The sequence below is a fragment of the Callospermophilus lateralis genome, chromosome 3 (genome assembly GCF_048772815.1).
Source record: "Callospermophilus lateralis isolate mCalLat2 chromosome 3, mCalLat2.hap1, whole genome shotgun sequence".
Classification (NCBI taxonomy): Eukaryota; Metazoa; Chordata; class Mammalia; order Rodentia; family Sciuridae; genus Callospermophilus; species Callospermophilus lateralis.
This window is the reverse complement of record NC_135307.1, coordinates 197,414,637-197,433,258: the sequence shown is the minus strand read 5'-3', so window position 1 is coordinate 197,433,258 and position 18,622 is coordinate 197,414,637. Positions and strand designations below refer to the sequence as shown.

General features: G+C 59.6%; 1 protein-coding gene across 1 annotated transcript; it reads right to left on the bottom strand.

Moving 5' to 3' along the window:
* Positions 1-373: 373 nt before the first annotated feature.
* Slc17a9 (solute carrier family 17 member 9) lies at positions 374-15,052 on the bottom strand. Its single transcript, XM_076849243.2, has 14 exons — positions 14,905-15,052; positions 9,250-9,447; positions 8,775-8,914; positions 7,845-7,944; positions 6,508-6,638; positions 6,044-6,140; positions 5,778-5,874; positions 5,045-5,132; positions 4,286-4,320; positions 2,923-3,038; positions 2,064-2,119; positions 1,910-1,939; positions 1,085-1,316; positions 374-462 (listed from the first exon to the last, which is right to left on the bottom strand). The coding sequence occupies exons 1-13, from the start codon at positions 14,961-14,963 to the stop codon at positions 1,153-1,155; spliced, it is 1,311 nt and encodes a 436-aa protein (XP_076705358.1). The 5' UTR covers positions 14,964-15,052; the 3' UTR covers positions 374-462; positions 1,085-1,152.
* Positions 15,053-18,622: the final 3,570 nt, after the last annotated feature.

Genomic DNA, 18,622 nt, shown 5'->3' with positions numbered 1-18,622 from the left:
ACAGCAAGAATCTCCCTCGAGATTCTCTTGATGGGACTGGGAGACCACGGGGAAGTGTCTCTGTGTCCTTTCCTAGCACACCTCTGATTCCTGGCTCTAGAAAGCTATGCACACCACCCCGGCAGGTCCCCAGTTCTGCAGAGGAGAACCAGCTGAAGCAGGGCCAGGCTCTGGTGCTCACATGGATTCCAGTGCTCCTGACCAGGAGGCCTCCGTCTGGGGACTGCCCGGAGCTGGGTCAGACTCCTCACAGGTCTCCTCGTGAATGGGTCACCCAACATCTTATCACGTGCTCATTAGTAAAAAGAGAGGTGTTAAGTCAAACAGAAACCCTCTTTTTAAATCGTTTATCAGTCCTTTAAATAAGGCTTGGTGTGGTTTCGCACATTTCTGTGGCTTCTTTTCTGTGCATTCTGTCTTACAGAATCCACTCCTGATTCCTGGTAACTCCAGCTCCTCCTGCTGACAGGGAGGTAGAAAGACAAGGAGGTGTCCCCGCGGGGCCTGAGGGGCACACAGGTGCCCACACAGGAGACATCAGTCCTACCGAAATCCACAGGATCAGGGAACTGGGGCCCTGGGGCTCTCAGAGGTGGGCAAGGCCTCTCTAGCACGCTGCCCATCCAGCCCTCTGGGGTGACAGCGGGCTGCCGGGAGAAGCAGAAACATGGAGAGGGGCTCCCTGGAACACGGGGTGGTCCGTAGACACTGCTGATTGTCCTGACTGGGGGGAGGGGGCAGGAGGGTGCTCTGGCACGGAGCAGGTCCTCCTGAATATGCCACAGTCCACAGCTCCACCTGAGAGCGGCTGTCAGAGAATGAGGCTAGGTGGACGGAGGTGGGGTGCCCGTGGCCCAGCACCAGGGCGCCCGCCAGAAGAGCCGTGTCCCCCAGACAAGCCAGCCACAGGCAGTGATCACACTGACCCTGTGAGGAGGGCAGGGTCATGCCCACAGGCAGGCAGGGAAACAGGCTCAGAGAGGTGAGCCCGGTTCTGGCCAGGCCCACGGGGTGCCTGAGCCCCTCCCCAGCTTCTCTGCTTCCTCCTGGGTGCCCTGCTATGGTCTTCCTCCTCGGCTCCTACCACTGAGGACGAGGTCCACTTGTCCCCGAAAACTGCCAGCATCCAGGTGGGACTGGGGAGTCGGGGAGCTAGAGGTCCTCATGGGCGGGGCTCAAGTCCACCCTCTGGGCCTGTCCAAACACCAGGAAGGTGCCCAGCCCCAAGTTGCTGATGACTGCTACCAGGTTGAACACACAAGTCCAGGAGCCTGTGGCCTCGATCAGATAGCCACCCAGGCACACGCCCACCACACCTAGACCCGAGAGAGGCACAGTCAGGCTGAGCGCCAGGCAGAGTGGGCGAGGAGAGTGGACCGGGCCTGGCACACAGCCACCCCGGCTCCCAGGGGGGTCTGGGGGCACAGCCTTCCAGGCTAAGAATCCGAGGTCTTGGAGGATAGGAACCCCGCAGACAACCAACAATCACCCCGATGGGCCCCCTGCCCCCGTCCCTCCAAGGGGAAACAGAGCAAAGGACAAGTGGCAGGAAGCGCTGCCTGGAGAATGAGCCAGGCACTTGGCAGAGGGACCAGGAGGTATCAAGGGCCCTAACCTGCCAGGCTGGACGCATACCTGGGGGCAGGTGGGGAGGGCAGGGGCCTGTGAGCTGCCCACCATCAGCAGAGCCAAATGGATACTTCGAAAGCAGCCCTGTGCTTTGCCTGGGCCAGTTTGAGGCTCCTGCCCTCCCCTGATGTGGGGACCCTCACAGGACGCTGCACTCCACCCTGCAGGACTGGACAGCCAGACAGGGGAGAAGGAAGCCAGCCGGCTGCTGGGCTTGCTTCCTAGTGGGCTCTAGTCCAGAGGGCAGGAGGACCTCTGGGTGTAGATGCCCACCCCTCACCTGCCAAGGCTCCTGCAGTGTTGGCCACACCTGGGAACAGGCCAGAGAAAAGACATCAGAGAATAGCCACATGGCTGCCCTGCCCAGCCTGCCTGGGAGTGGCTCTCTGGCCAGGAGACAGGTGGAGCGAAGCTGGACTCCGCAAAGTCCTCACCAAACAGAAATCCAGCACAGGATGGGGCCAGGTCCTGGATGTTAACGGAAATGCCACTGTGGGAAGCAGGAGAGGAGGCGGGTGAGCGGCCTCCCCATGGGGCACTGGCCACACTCAACCTTGGAGCCACCTGAGACAGGCTGCACAAAGGCACCCCATCTGCTGTCCACTGATCTGAATGACACTGATGGTGGGTGAGGGCAGAGGCAGCCATGTTTAGACGCCACCCCAGCAGACTGAGAGCATGTCCAGGCACCCAGGCCACTGCTGCTGGTCCTCTCCCTCCCTCAGGGCTTGGTCCCCACTGTCTGGATACACAGATCGGCCAGTCCACGAGGTCACTCATGAGACCACTCAGGTCCCTGAGCCAGGATACAAGGCTTGGGCTGCCCCCAACAGCACTAGCCACTGGTGCATGGGCAGCAGTCCCTTATGTCGGGAGCCACTCTGGACAGAAGCTATGTGCACACCTTTAAGTCCTGAGTAAAGGGGTGCTGAACAGTTATTGCACCCCACAATATATTGGGCTTTACCCCAGCTCAGATAAGGAAGGTGTGGCTCCAGGGGTGGGCGTCACCCGGTGGGGTTGAATTACACCCACCTGTTCCTTTGGAATCCTACCCCTTTGCCCTCTTTGGGATAGAATGTTCCATGGAACCTCCCCTTGTGGGTCCCCTATATAAGAATAAAGAATTCCAGTGGCTCTCTTTCCACAGACCCCTAAGGTCACCAAGCCATCCCTGGATTGTGAAAAGGTACTTCTGTGTGTTTGCGTGCTTTCTTTGCCGTTTTTAAGTTATTGGAAAAGTCAGATTTGGGGACATAGGTTGCCAGCTCGGATAGAGGGCCATTCCCTTACCTGTGGTTGAAGGTCTGGAGGCCAATGGAGGCAGACGCAAAGACCACAGCCTTCAGGAAGCTCGAGGTGTGACCCAGACATAGTGCGAAAACGCTGGACAGGCCGAGGCCCATCACCTGCAGGTGGTGTGGGTGAGAGCATCAGGGCAGCACAGCCCACCCATGCCCGTCCTGTGCCACCCAGCCCTGCTCCTGCAGGTGGTATGGGTGAGGGCATCAGGACAGCACAGCCCACCCATGCCCGTCCTGTGCCACCCAGCCCTGCTCCTGCAGGTGGTATGGGTGAGGGCATCAGGGCAGCACAGCCCACCCATGCCCGTCCTGTGCCACCCAGCCCTGCTCCTGCAGGTGGTATGGGTGAGGGCATCAGGGCAGCACAGCCCGCAACTGTCCTGTGCCACCCAGCCCTGCTCCTGCAGGTGGTATGGGTGAGGGCATCAGGGCAGCACAGCCCGCAACTGTCCTGTGCCACCCAGCCCTGCTCCTGCAGGTGGTATGGGTGAGGGCATCAGGGCAGCACAGCCCACAGCCGTCCTGTGCCACCAGCCGGGCTCCTGCATTGCCCAGGCGCCCGGCTAAATTCCCACCCTGCCCTAATCCTGCTGGCCTTTGAGGCAGGAAGCCTAAAGGCCAGGAGGCCCTCGACAGGGGGCTGAGATTGGCCAGATCTCAGAGCTGCCAGAGGACCCAGACCTCCTCTCCTCCAGATGATGGAAACACGGGAACCCGCTCTCCTGAGCCCTTGCCCCTCATCTCTTCAACCCGGGTGCGTCGTCGACCTGAGGCTTGTTCCCACTCCACCTTGGCCAAGAATAAAGGCTTGACCACTCCCTCTTGCTCTGTCTTGGTTTTGTTGGTCCCACAATCCCAGGAGGGACAAAGGATCCAGGCTTTAGGGTCAAAAACTGGTCACACAGCCACCCAAGTGCCCTGAACCTGGCCTGCCTGACCCAAAAAGCCCTCCAGGGTTGGGCCCCCCACCCAGAGAACATCTGGAAGGGGCCCTCCACGGGTCAGCTGGCCTACTGGTGGACTAGAGGCCACAAGCCTCACCTAGGTGCCCAGACCCCAAGGCACAGAGAACCCCATTCAGAGATCAGAGAAGAGTCTCAGGTCAGTCCCCAACACTGACCCCAGAGTGCCCTCCATCTAAACCAGCTGATTCTGGGTCCTGTCACCTCTGTCCACACTCTTGTGGGCACCAAAGGCCCCAAGTGCCTTCCCTGCAGCAGTTGTAGCTGGCCCAGCCCACGACCTGGACGTTTTCATGGTCCCAGAATTCGGGCAAATGGGGGTCATAACCCTCAGGTCCCAGGAGAACTAAACAGTGATGTCCAGGGAAAACATTAGAAAGGTCTTCCTACCTGCATCGACTTGCGCACCGTGATGGTCCCATAACCTGAGCAAGGAGACAGGCAGGTGGCCCCATTAGCCTTGGGCAACCCAGAGGACAGTGGAGAGGGGGATGGCAGCCAGCGTGGCCCTTGGGGCTGCAGGCTGGTCATTGCCAGCACAGTACGTGCACACCAGAGGATCCCACAAGGCCCAGGAGGGCCACGTGGGCAGCTGTGAAGGTGTCCCCGAAGCTCTCCCCGTCCCCTCAGTTACCCACACAGTGTGCACCACCTTGTTCTGAGGGAAAACACTGACGTTCTGAGAGTGAGCATGCACGTGCGTGGGCACCTATGAGCGTGCTGCTGGGCTTCATGTGTGGCCAGTGTGTGGTGGACTCCAGCTGGCCCCAGAGCCCCCACCCCCAGCTCTGGAAGGTGCAAGAGGAAAACTTGTGACCTCTGACCCCACCGGCACCCCCCCCAGGGTCAGGCCCCCGGGCAGAGCCCACAGGTGCTGTGCACAAAGGCCCTCTCAGGCCTCCCCTGCTCCCCAGCTGCAGCCTTCATGGGGATTCTGGGGAAAACCAGCTGCCCCAGGCTCCTCCAGCCCCCAGCTGCACCCATTCCCTGGCTGGCTCTGGAGGCCAGAGTCCCTCTCTATCACAGGTGGTCCTCAGCGGGTCTGGCCTCTCCCTAGCACTGCAGCTGCACCCCCAGAGGGGAGCCTCTCACCCTGGCTGAGGCCCCTGAGGGTGGTCTCCTGAAGGCCCGTCCCTCCCCAGGACTCACCCTGACTGATGAGGTGGTCAGAGAGAAACCCACTGAACAGACTGGCAGGAATCGCCACCAACCAGGGCACCACGTTGAAGACCCAGCCCTGCAGGGAGGAGCTTGGCCTTAGCGGTGGCCAAGTGGCAGCAGACATTGAAAGGAGGAGAGGCAGGCAGGATGGCTGCCCCAGGCCGCTGCTGGCCAGGAGAGCTCTGCTCACCCCCACATCCTGGGCCCCAGAGCAGAGGGGCCTGAAGGAGAGCAGCTTCTACCAGCATGCCCACCAGGCCCATGGCACCCCAGGAGTGCCAGGCCCACAGTGGCTCGCCACCCAATTGCTTACTACCCAGCCCCTACCCTTGGAATGGGCAGCCCAGGGCATCAGGGTCACCAGAACAGGAGGTGGTCAACAGCCTCAGTGGAGAAGCCAGGGGATATAGGGGGTCAGGTCCCCATCTCGCCCTGCTCAGGTTTCCTTCCAGAATGGCATCCACAGACCAACAGATGGCCTTGCCCTGAGGGTGGGGTCTGCTAAGCAGCAGATCAAGGTCATGGGCTTGGAAAGCTGCCACTGCCACAGGGACCGGCCCTCAGGGTCTCGAGCCAGCACCTGCCCCTCCTAAGGACAAAGTCAGCCTCGGCCTCAAGCCACAGGATGCCGACCCGCCCAGAGTCAAGGGGCCCACCCGCGGTGCAGGGGCAGGCTGTGCAGCTCTTCTGGCCCTGTGTGAGCACTGGCAGGGTGACCCACCTTGGAATGGGGGAAGGTCTCTTTGAAGAAGGTGGGCAGCCAGGAGAGGAGGATGAAGAAGGAGCAGGCTGAGGAGAGCTGGGAGCAGATGGCCGCCCTGGGTGGGACACAGGCTCAGGGCTCCAGCCTGCCCCAGCCCCTTCCCACACAGGCAGGGCCTGTGAGACCCGCACCCCTGCCCCTGGGTGCCCTTCCAGGCACAGCCGGGCCCACACCATGAGGGTTGTTGCCCCACTCTCTGCCTGGCCACGCCAGCCCCAGCTCACCAGACAGAAGGCTTCCGGAAGAGCTGTCTCCAGGGCACTCTGGAGGGCCTGGCCACGGGCAGGCCTTGTGCCAGGACCCCCAGGGCCAGGATGAGGTCTGAGGGAAGAAGTGGTTGCACAGCTGTGGCCCCCAGGACTGGGCAACCCCACATCATCCCTAGAGGCAGCGTGGGTGTGGTCCCAGAGGCCACAGACCTGACACCCTCCCCCAGGAGGCTCTTCCTCAGCTCAGTGTGCAGCCAGAGCCCTGGGGCCAGCTGAAGCTGCCTTCTCCAGCCCCCTGCCTTTGCCTGCAGGGCTCCCCCTCTGCCCTACCCTAAATGGAGCTTGGGGACTGAATTGGTGGCCAGAGGGGGCTGAGAACTCATTCTGTCTCAGGCTCCAGGCTAGAGGAGTCTGCATGCCCCCCGCCCAGCAGCTGTGAGCAGAGGAGGCACTGGCACCCGCCCATGTGGCCACGGTACCTTTCTCTTTCAGCAGGTACCTGTACACGTAACACACCCAAAGCAAGGTGAGGCCACCGGAGAAGTAGAAGACGCTCTGCCAGCCGCACCAGTCCAGGAGCAGGGATCCCACGACCCCAGTCACCAGCGTCCTGGGGGGACAGGGAGGAGCATGGCCATGACCTCGGCTGGGCTCCACAGACAGACACCAGAGAACATTCCTGATGCCAGCTGAGCCCCTAGAAGAGTGGGTTTTGTCACCTGGAGAACAGGTGCTTGGAGCACAGTCCCAGAGTGTTCTGCTAAGGGTGCCAAGTGTTGGAAGAGACTATGCCACAGGGCAAGGGACGCTGGGAACCAGCCATGGGGACAGGGCACAGAGACAACTGCTGTGGGACCTGAGCTGTTTTAATTTCTTGCTTCTAGGCCTTCCAACTGGCCTACACTAAAAAGGGCCATGGGAAGAGAGCGGGCTCCGGGCAGCTGGAGCGGAGCCTGTGCCCTGCTCTTTCTTCATCACACAGCAGAGCACAGGGTGTTGGGAGGAGCTCTAAGGACAGACCCCGCCTCCTCCTCCTGAGGGTCCTGTGGTCCCAGGCAAGCCCAGGCCTCCCTTGCCCACCCCCGTGCCCTGAAGTCCTCCCCACCAAGGCAGCATCAGGGATGGTTCCTGCTGCATATGGGGTCTCTGGCCTGAGGCCCAGCTGCCTCCTCCCGGAGCCCACCACCTCCCCATCTGTGCCTGCAGAGGGGGCAGCACCTCACCTGGGGACCACAGCACTCCCCTGTCCCCGCGGTTTCACACAGAGCCCTCTGCTCCACCCTCCACTGCCCCAGAAGCCACCAAAGCCCCTCCAGGTGACTTCCAAGTGGAGGCCAGCCAGGGGCTTATCTGACACTTGGACCTCACTGGGTTCTCTGTCCCTCCACAGGACCCCTGCTCTCTGATTCCTGTCCCCGAATTCAGCAGCCGAGGGCCTGAGCCCCATGCCCACAAGCCTCTGTCCACCCTCATCGAGTAGCCCTTCTCCGGGACAAGGCTCTGGAGCTGCTTGAGGGTGGGCGAGGGAGGAACATCTGAGGGCCCGGGGCTGCACCCACAGACTCACCGGGGGACTGGCAACAAAGGGCAGGACACCCCTGGCTCCACGGCACCCAGGGCAGGGACCTGCCCAGCCCACAACCACAGGCCCAGCCCACGGCCAGAGCCACAGCCCACTTCACTGTGAGCCACAGAGATGCCCGCACAGGCCTGGGGAGCTGCAGCCAGTGCCACAGAGCCACCTCCGGGCAGCACAGCCTTCAAGGCCCCCCAGCCCGCCACCCATCGCCGAGCCCCTGTTGGAGCTAGGCCCTACCCAAACTGGGAGCCGGCCCCCACAGTGCTGTAGGTGAAGGCTCTCTCGCTCTCTCGAACTCTCTGTGACAGCAGGCTGGTCAGGGCAGGGAAGTACACACCTGGAATAAGCAGAGGATGTGGTCAGCAGGGCCTCTGGTGAGGGCCAGTGAGCCAGCAGGGACAGCCAGGTCAGAGGATGTCCATTGTCCTCCTTGACTCGTCCCAACCAAGGAGCCAAGAGGCTGAGGAAAGGACTCAGGGTGGGAGAGGCTATCTGCAGGACAAGCCTCTGCTTCCAAGGCCTGTCCCAGGACAGCAGCCCAGGCCGCCCCTCAGGTCCCCTGCTGACACACACACCCTCCACCTCAGACAAGCTGCACACACCCGCCCTCAGCCCGCCAGCCTCTCCCGCTCCTCCTCGCACACAAGGCCTTTCCCACACGCAGTCTCCCCACAGCTCCACGGCGGAATTTCCCCCTAGGATTCCTTTAAACACAGGCTCCTCAGTGGCCTGGAAGTTTGGAAGCCATCTCACAACCCACACCCCTGCTTCTAGAGGGTCCTAGGCCTGGCCTGGAGGCGCAGAGTGTGCACTCTGCGTCATCATTGTCCATGAGGGTGGCACCCAGGAGTCATCACCTGGGTGCCTTCCAACTTTTCAACATAGCACCGAATGCAATTGCTCAGGAGCCAGGTCCCATTCCTCTGTCAGCCATTGGCCCAGGGCGGGGCCTCTCCAGAGCTTGAGGCCTGGAGGCAGGGAGCCTCAGGGTTAGGAGCTGCTAGTCTTTCCCCTCCGCCATGGACAATACACACAGACAATGTGAGGCCACCGAAAGGACTTTCAGCAGAGGACAGAAGGCAGGCACACATGGGCACTCCTGTCCACCCGCCTGGTGACAGAGGTGAAGGCCAGCAGCAGGAGGGAAGTGTCCAGAGGCACCCCTACCTTGGAGCAGGCCTATGAGGACACGGGAGAAGACCATGGAGACCAGGTGGGCACTGCCAAGGTGGGCGAGCAGCGGGGTGGCCATGGTGATGGAGCCCCAGGTGGAAGCAGACAGCAGGATGACCTTCTCACCTCCGATGCTGGAGTGGACACAAAGAGGGGAGGACAGGGTGGCCATGCAGGCAGGCTGAGCACACCACCTCTGTGCAGAGAGTCCTCTGGAGTGGGCACTGCCATGAACCCGCCAGCAGGAGGCGCCCAGAGCTAAGAGCAGCCCCACAGCCACGCCCAGCCCCAGAGCTGCTCCTTGGAATGCTGGACAGGGCCTCTCCCCCAATTTTGTTTTGCCAGGCCCTAGCCCAGGAGCCCTTCCTCCCTGTGAACACAGAAGATCTGCTAGCCCACCTCCCCTTGAGAAGCCCACATGGAGCAGCCCCCTTCAGCCTGAGTGACGAGGAGTAGGGAAGACAGTTACCGGTCCCCGAGGTGGCCACCCACGACCTGCGTCAGGCAGTAGCCCCAGAAGAAACTGCTAAGCACAATGCCGGCCTCCTTCTTATTCCAGCCAAAGTCCTGGCTCATGGCAACGGTGCAGACAGGCATAGTGACACGGGCGCAGTAGAGTAGGCAGGTGCCCAAGAGCAGTGTCCCCGTCCACACCTGGCATTCAGGCCTGCAGGGCAGGAGCAGAGGGTCTGGCTCTGGAGAGGTCCCATAGGCAGCTTTGAGCTCAGAGACCCCCTGAGTTTGGGGGATGTGGCCACAAGCAGGGGAAGCATTGGGGCTGGTACAACTCTGGAGGCACTGGGCAAGTACGGAGCTGTCCTCACACACCTTCCCTCACTCCCTGCAGAGGCCAGTTCCGGGAATGATGGCAGAGTGGGAATGCCCAATGTCCTGCAGTAGGAGCAGGCCAGATAAACACTGGGCCAGTGCCGCCGACCACCAGGACTGCAGCTGGACCCGCACGGAGGAAGGGATGCACACAGTACCCAGGTCTCCTTGGGACCACAGGGTCCCAGGAAGGCAGCCAGGCCAGGCAGTCCTGACAACTAACCACCTGCAGTGGGCCGCTCTGCTGGGCACGGGGACACAGAGGTGTGACAGGAGGATCCCAGACAGCAGCAAGGAGCCCCCAGCGGTTTCCCAAGGAAGCTTCCAGGCCTGCCCAGCAGAGGACATTGGAGCAAGCAAGGCTGAGGGCCCAGGAGAGGACACAGCGCCACAGGGTTTGGCCAGAGCAGGAACCGGAGCGGGTGAGGAGGCAGATGAGTTCAGTTCTGTGCAGAGCCCTCCCAGTTCCCGGCTCCCAGCTCCCAGGCAGGCTTGGCCACTGTGTGCCATGAAGCAACTGAAGACTGCAAGAGGTGACAATCATTCAACCATGTATGTAGCAAGAGGTGACCAGCTGTACCCTCCGTGCACCAGGTTCTGATAACAAACGGGCGGGTGGCAAGATATGAGGCCCCGGCAGGTCTACTGGACCACAAAGTCTTGAGGTCTCTGGATGGAATTTGGCATCTTCTTTATAAGTTTGAAGTTGTTCAAAATAAAATCTCTTATTTCCTCATGGTGGTAAAGGAAGGCCTCTTGGCAGACTGGACTGTCTTCCAAGTCAGGCCGAGTCCCATGCCCCCTCCAGTGACCTGGGGCATCCTGGGTTGGCCTGGGCGAGGGGCAGCAGGAAGGGAAGGAGGGGCCTAGGCAGGAGGCTACACTGCAGGGCCTGCAGCCAGCCTGCAGACAGACCAGGTGGGTAGGATGGCAGCCCTCATGGTCCTGGGGCACCGGGCTTCAAGGAAGAGGAGCTGGGGAAGAAGACAGGGACAGCTCTCCCCCTCTGGGGAAACTCTCTTCCTATGACTAGCACCTGAGCCCTCTGGGGGGACACCAGCGGCAGTCCCCGCCCCCACTGCCACCTCTAGGCCAGGGGCCCTCAGAGCCACAGGCCTCTAGAACTCCAGCCCTGCCTACAGCCTGCAGCAAGCACGACCTGCAGTCCCTGTCCTCGCTCTCTAGGTCCCAGCTCTGCAGGTGACGAAGTAAAAACTGTTCAGGAGCCAAGTAAGCAGCTACCCTTGCCCAGTGCTTGGGGGGTCTGCGGGCGAGACTCCAGAAACATCCTCCCTGGCGGTGTCTCTGCCCCACCTCCTGTCCACGCTTCCCTTCCTTCTGTCCTCCTTTCCTCCCTCCACACTGCCAAAAGCCACTCGGGGCCAGCCCCACAGACACCTGAGAGTGAAGGCAGACCCGACTCCTGGTTGCTGAAGTGACCAGTAGAAACCAAAAAAACAAAAACCCTGGCTGGGGCTGATCTGACCGGGAGGGGGTCCAGGATGGCGATGGGGGTCTAGATCCAGACCCACCAGAGGCAGCAGAGTTCAAGAGGAGGAAGGTCCAATGGGCAGTGCAGAGTCGGGGAGGGGCCTCCTGAGTATCTGTCTCTACCTGACACTTTGCAGGGTGACCCCACCATCCTGACACATCCTGTGGGGTGAGCAGACAAATGGGCCCTGCTGGGAAGAGAGCGAACGCACAGACTGAGAGTCAGGAGTGTCCGCCGGCCTGGTGTGGCCTGGATGTGGGGACTGCAAGGGGCCCCACTTTTCACTGGGCTGTGAAACAGAGGTAGTAGCTAGGACTGGGCCTCCTTGAGTCAGATGCCAGGCAGGGGCTCAGGAAGGGTCAGGCTGGATTGGTGGCAATGACTATCACAGTGGGGTAAGCACAAAGAGCCTTGGGGACGTTGGTGGAGTCTCCAGGGCAGAAGAGAGGCGAGTTGTGTGTCCAGTCCTGGGGCCAGGCAGCCCGCCCAGAGGAAAGCTGGAGGACATTCTTGGATGCCCAGGGTCACATCTCAGGGGCGGCAGGCCTAGCTTTGTGACCTGCTTGGGGTGAGCCTGAGGGGTATAAAGGGAGTGGTGAGGCGGGGCTCAGATGACCCGCAGGGGACCAGTGGGGGGGGCAAGCAATGTTGGACAGGTTAACATCCACCCGGGTGAGTCCTGCTGACAGCAGGAACCCACATAAACCCCACTCAACCTGCTTTGCCCACTGTCCCTTGCTTCGGTTGACATCAGCAGTCTTAGAGGTGGAGAGAACCCTCTGACAGACAGCAGGTCAGGAGGGTCAGCAGCTGATGGGCTGGATCACCTTTCCCCAAGCCTCAGCCCACAGACAGCCCCTCGGGTAGGTGAGCTTGAGACTTGCTGTCCCTCTCCTGGCCTGGTGAGTAGATTCTACCACTGGTTCAGTGAGGGGTTTCCTGCCCTGGGGGAAACTGGTCCTGGTTCAGTAGCAACAGGCCTCGACAAGAGGAGCCCATCATCTCTTCCTGAGGCCCCACACCCTCAGCCAGCAGTGAGACATTCATCCCCAAACACCAGCAGCAACAGTCCAAGAGCACCGCAGTCCGCCTAGAGACAGTCCCGATGGCGGGAGGAGCAGCCACAGCCAAGAGCAGCCTCGGAGGCGTGAGGACTGAAAGGCAGTTCCCTAGGTGGGGACACTAAGGAGAAGCTGAGGGAGCCAGAGGAGCCTGCAGTGGCTGGTGGTGACGCTTCTGTGTGAACAACATCTCCTTCGAGAAGGGGAGGGACTGGAGGTACTGGAAGGGAACACTGGTGGCAGGGAGCGTGAGAACTCTGTGCACCATCTTAAGAATGATCCTGACACACACACTCGGCTTTCCCGTGAAGGAATTTGAGTACGGTTCGTGCAGTGGGACCTGTGATAAGCAGGGGCACTTGGAGAGGCAAACGGGGAGTCCTTGGGGCCACCTAGGAAGCAGAAGGAAGCACTTCCTCTAAGAGTGGGGCATGTAGGAGGTTGGATAGGACTCAGAGCAGCTGCTGCAGGATGGGGGGCAGTGGGGACCCAGCTGGAGTTCCAGCATAAGTGCCGGAAGCCTGGGTGGAGACCAGAGCCCCTCAGGGCCAGCAGAGGGAGGGGAAGGATGAAGGCCAGGATGCTGGATGGAAGCCCATGGGGACAACACAGTCACCAAGGAAATGCTAGGAATCAAAGTCAGTGCCGCAGGGTATCCATTGGGAAAGGGCAGCACAGGCCTCTGAGAACAGCTGTCAACAGAATAGAGATGACCAGATGACCAGATGGTTCAGATGGCGAAGGAGGTGGGGAGCTGGAGAGTCATGCTCCATCCTCCTGAGAGGCAGGTGTCAGCCCTGGGAGCCCAGCAGCAGCCCTTGGATGAGATGTCGAGCATCCGCTGGAGGAGATTGCAGAGGACCTGTGGGCAGCATCCCAACCTTTCCAGCCTCCCCAGGGGCCATCTCCAGCGCTGCTATGGGAAAGACAGTGCAGGCTGAGGCCACCCCTTCCCAGAAGATCAGGAGGCTTCACCACGCTCCCCCCAAGGTGACAAGCGGCCCCTGGGGCCCAGGTCTGATGATACCCGACATGGCGTCTGCTGGGATCAGGGCCTCTGAGTATCCTCAGGCAGAAATATGGCCCCTCCAACTGGTTTGAGAAGATCAGAATCGGCCATCCTGCCTGGGGGCTGGTTAGGAACAGGAACTTGGAGCAGAACTTGCCTGAAAAGGTCCACCTACCCCCACCACTTGGGGCCTGTGCCTCCGTGGAGACTCCCAGAGTGGCAGGTGCTTCCTGTGAGTGTCTAAAGCCCTGCTTCCGCAGACGGCATATGTGGCTGAGCACATGGGTGGGAGAGTGGCCCTTGACGTATGGACACCAGGAGCCAAGGGCCCGCAAGCACCCCAGTACCACCCCTCCTGGCCCCATGATCTGCTGAAGAGGCCCGACTCCCCAGCCAGGCAGAGGGCTCTTGGAGGGGACACGTGCACCAAGGGAGCATCTACTGCCATTATTAAAACCCACTCATGGGTTGTGGATGGCCCTGACCCAGAAGTCCCCCCACTCCAGATTCTCTGCGACCGTCTAGTCAAGAAAGGCCTAAGGAGCAAGTAACATGGTAGGCACGGAGGGAAGCAGTCAATGCAAATGCCAGGCAGGGCCACCGAGTCACACCCTGCAGTGACATTTGCAGCACACTCTGCAGGCTCTGGTCACACCTCAGGAGCCAAGTGCACTGGGCAGAGACACCTGGGTACACAGGGTGGGGAGGAAGGCCATGACCTAGGGGCAGGCCGCAGCCCTAATGCTGGCACACCCAAGTACAGCCCTTCCCTTCTAGTTGGTGCTTGCAGGTCTGTGACTTGGCATTGACCAGCGGGGGTCTCCACATCCCGGCTAGCTATGTTCTCACAAACCCTCAGTCTGGGGGCTTCTTTTGACCCTCACTGTGTCCATTGGTGGCACTAATCCTCAGGCTTCATGGCAGCACAGTGGACAAGCCTGCCTGGGAGCTGGAAGCTGGGAACTGGGTGGGCTCTGCACAGGACTGAGCTCATCTGCCTCCTCATCTCCTCTGGGTTCCTCCTCCGGCCAAACCCTGTGGCGCTGTGTCCTCTCCTGGGCCCCCAGCCTTGCCTCCCAGAAGTTCCAAGGACACTGGAGGTGCTGGGTGGCAGGTCAGCTCTTGAATACACCAGGCCTGATGCTGAGTCCCAGGTCCGGTGCCTTGACCAAGGGGCCTCAGCCCACAGAACCAGAGCAGGGTGGGGTTCCTCTTGGGGTTCCCACTTAGACTCTCTTGCCAGCTGGCTCAAGCTGCCACCATCTCCCTCCTGGTTTCTGTGGGTGCTATATGCCCAGGGACAGTGGAAACAGGATGAACAGTGCTTCTTCTGCAGAACAGAGGCCAGTGGGTGCTTGCCCCAGCCTGGCATCCAGTTAGCACAGACATTCTAGGGATTAGCCTCAGCTGGGGTCCTCCACAGGAGGCAGTCCCAACCCATCCAGTCCTGAGGACACTGCCCGTCTGGAACACCCCCAGGATAACCAGCTGGGAGGGTCAGGGGCCACTTGGCATGTTCTGGGACTGAGGGAAGGAGCAGCCCCTGATGGGTGGATGCTTGTGTCCTCTGTCCTAGGGGCTAGAACTGGGGGAATGAAATGGGGCAGGAGAGGGCTGGTGGACAGTCTCCCTACTCCAGCACTCCCCACTCCTGAGTGGACGTCCTGTGGCAGTATCTCCGCTCCCTCCCCAAGTGTTGGGCAACCCCCTCCCCCGCAGCTGCCCCAGCCCCACCTGGACCACTGGGCGTTTTCAGCTGCATCTCTGCGGGTCTCGTCTGGGGGTGGCTGCATCAGGCTGGGCGCTAGGACAACATGGGCACAGCAGTGTCCCAGTGCCCTGCCCTCCACCTCCCTCCCAGGCAGCGCCGCAGAAGTCCACGTGTCAGTCCCAGCCGCGCTGCACTTCCGTCTGGCCCTCCCAGAAGGTGTTTGTCAGTAGCCCTGGGGCTTGGGTCCCCGCCCCACCAAGGAAGACCAGGGAGGTTGGCTGGGACCTCCCTACAGTCCCACAGGAAGGGCTGGGCCACAATGCAGCCCCCAGGATTGGCATTGGGACTTCCGGGCTGTGGAGGAGACCAATCCTGGCGGGGATCCTGGCCCCGGATGTGCCAGCCCAGCAGCGACCTTGGGCAGGCTCTGGAGCAGTGGGGGCCCCTGTTCCTGTCTACAAACTGGGGATGAAGTAAGTTCCCACAGGGCTGTGTACTGATTCAATCAAGCTTGGGGATAAATCCTTAGCCAGGTGGGAAGACAGCAAAGCTGCTGGGTAACCAGTTTTTAAAATGAATTTATTGGGGCAGGCCCCAGCTGTGGAACCCTCCCAAGCTAGGGTGGTAAGAGCTGGGTGATTCAGGTGTCCACAGAGTGCTGAAGGAGTAAGGTAGTCACTCACCTCTGAGCCCATGGCACAGCTAATATCGAGCACCAGTGTGGGTCAGGCTTTGGGCTGGTGCCAGAGGCTAGGCATGGGTGGAGGCTTACTCAAGCCTGCTGCTGAGGTGCCGGCACTGTGCTGACAATTCAGCACAAGGCACACCCAGCCAAAAAAAGGTGGTCGACATCCAGGGGTCTCTCTTCACACCAGCTCCATGCTGAAACCTGCAAAAGGCTCACTCAAGGGGAAAGAGCAGGATTTCCCTGCACCCTTGAGATACCTGCACTTTCAACAGCCCAGTCCCTGCAGGGCCCCCAGCGTCTGCCTCCTGGTGTGCACTGCCCAGCTCCATACACACTGGCAGTAGAGGTCTAAACAATATTGGAATGGGGCTGGGGGTGTAGCTCAGTAGATTACATGTTTAGCATGTGTGAGGCCCACGGTTCAATCTCCAGAATTAAAGAAAAAACAAAACAACAAACAACAACAACAAAAAACCCCCAGGACCTAAAAGCAAGGCTACTTCTCTATATCAGTGCTCAGCAGGATAGAAATGTTGGCAGAGGATTCCCTCAGTATCCCTAGCCCACTGCACAGAGTTTGAGGATTTTTCCTACACTATGGTATCAACACTCTGTGTTCTCTTCCTACTGACTTTCATCCATTGCATGAAGTTCTTTGATAATTTTATTTAAGTCCCGGAATCACAATGTACTGGGACATTTATCATTTCTTCTTGGAGCTGATGCTCTGGGGTGAACGGACAAAAGGAAAGAAGGGATGTTACTTCAAATAGGCTGGGTGAGGAGAGACCTGCGCAGAGTGAGTGAGCCACGGTGGTGGGCATGCAGCTCAGGACCAAGGCCAGGACACGGGGTGGCTGCCCACACGGCTGGGGCTGAGGCAGGGGAAAGAGGCCAGAAAGAAGTCAGGCAGTCCCCAGAGGTTCAGAGACCACCCTGGCTGCATGTGTACAGGTCATGGCATCATGGTGACATGGAGAACAAGGCCGCTGCCTCATCCAGGCTCTAGGGCCCTGTCCCATTAAGGCAGAGGCATGGTGCAGGTGGAGGGCCACACCTCAGGTGTTGGTGGTGGCCGGGGCAGACACACTCTAGCTTCCTGCTAATTCTATGAGCTTCTCACACCCAACCAACAAATGGCGTTTCCACGTGGGAAATTCCTTACAGAGAAGATGAGAATGGGGAACACCTGGGTCTTGGGACACAGGGTGACCTTCATGACAAAGGTGTCACGAAGCATGGCTTCCTGCTCTCAGGTGGCCAGCCGACCTTACCTGTTGTGCACTCCACTGCTGCAGGGAGACAGCTGTGCATCTCTTCTCACTAATACCACCTCTGCGCTGGCGCTGCCATCCTGCTCCTCAGCATCCACCACACGGGAGGGAGGCAGGTATGGATCCAGATGGCAAAGGCAAACCCATGCCTCCTGGGTCTCCTCCCAGTACCCACTTAACTCCACCCCTCCAGCCCAACTTTCGAGCACGGCCCTAAAGATGAGACATCCAAATCAGTGGACTGAAACGTGACACTGTTTCCTGTTACCAACAGGCAACATAATGAAGGAGATCTTAATGCTGGACACATTAGAAAGGATGACTGCAGAGGGAGCATCCACCTTCTGGACTGCATACTGTGTTCAGCAGAGAAGAAAATGGGACAAGGGCCCACCTGACTCCACAGGGAGCCAGAGGAAGGCTCTCTGAGACGCCAACAGCTCTGTGCGGCCCGGATTGTACGTGGAGACCCTGAAGCTCTGGCCACTCGTGCTTTTCAAGGTGCTGTGACTTTAGTTTAAATCTTAAAAATACTGCTGGGCAAGATCTCCAACTGGAGTGCGCAGAGGGCAGAGACCATGGTGTCCTGAGTCTGTAGCCAAACAGGGACCCTGGGCCTGAGCAGCTGACAGTCCTGCAGGTTATGGCTGACTGCCGCCACTCCAGGTCACAACTCTTGGTGATGGGTCAGCTTATTTCACTTCCAAAAGCCAGAGGGGAAACTGTCAGACTCCTGACCCATAGGAGGGAGAAAATTGTGTGTGAGCAAAGCTGTCAGTGTGTCTGCAGGAAGGGAGAAGACAGAGCTGGCTGGAGGCCACGTATGCCGGCATAGGAAGCAACTGCACTCTAGTGGTCATCCTCCCAAGATCCATATGCCAGCCAGGAGGCTCCCACCCAGCACACACAGCAGCTGGGCAGGCTCGCACTGGACCTGCATCTAAAACACACTCCTTCAAAGACACCGTGCACAGAGCCCACTCATCTCCAGCAGTCACATCTCGGTACCTTCTGGGTGCAAACAGGCCTGTGGCTCCTCCAGATAGTTTTTCTTTGTTTTGAGGTCACACTGGAACCTTAAACCTGGTCTTCCAACTAGGAGTCAGGGAGAAGCTACAGATGAACTGGATCACCATGTTTCTGCTGAGTATCCACACGCACCCTGATATGGGGCATCTCCTCCCCACACAGGTGGAGTCATCACCCATGAACCACATCTACTCGTGAGCCAGTTGTATCAAGTGCCTCTCGTCCATGGGTCTGTGACCCAGGCCTCACTGCCTAGAGCCACTCTGTGTCAGGACAGTCTACCCAATGGAGCACAGGCCCCAGAAGTCCAGCACAATGAGCTATATCAAGGGCCATGCAAATGCCGTATTTTACTTTTACACGAGTAAAAAGTTGCAAGCAATGATGGTACCTTGACACAGGCAGAGCATCCCAGACAAGCAGGTCACAGCTTGTCCAGGAGCCTCTTGGACTGCCATGCCGGCACAAATATCCCAGCACTCCAGTGACACCTACCGTCATGAATCACTGCATTGCCTTCTGCAAGCACGAGGCAAACCCGAGCTAGCATCAGGATCACACACCAGGTCCTGTCGTGTCAACAGGAACAGTGATGGGGAGGAAGGTCTTCCTTTCCTATGCTGAAACACCCAACACGCACTAAATACATGACATCACACCCCAGGTGCCACTGCTGACCCCATGGGGTCCTCCTCATGCAGCCCTCCACCAGCCTGAGTCCTTACCATGATGGCTGAGAGCACAGGAAGC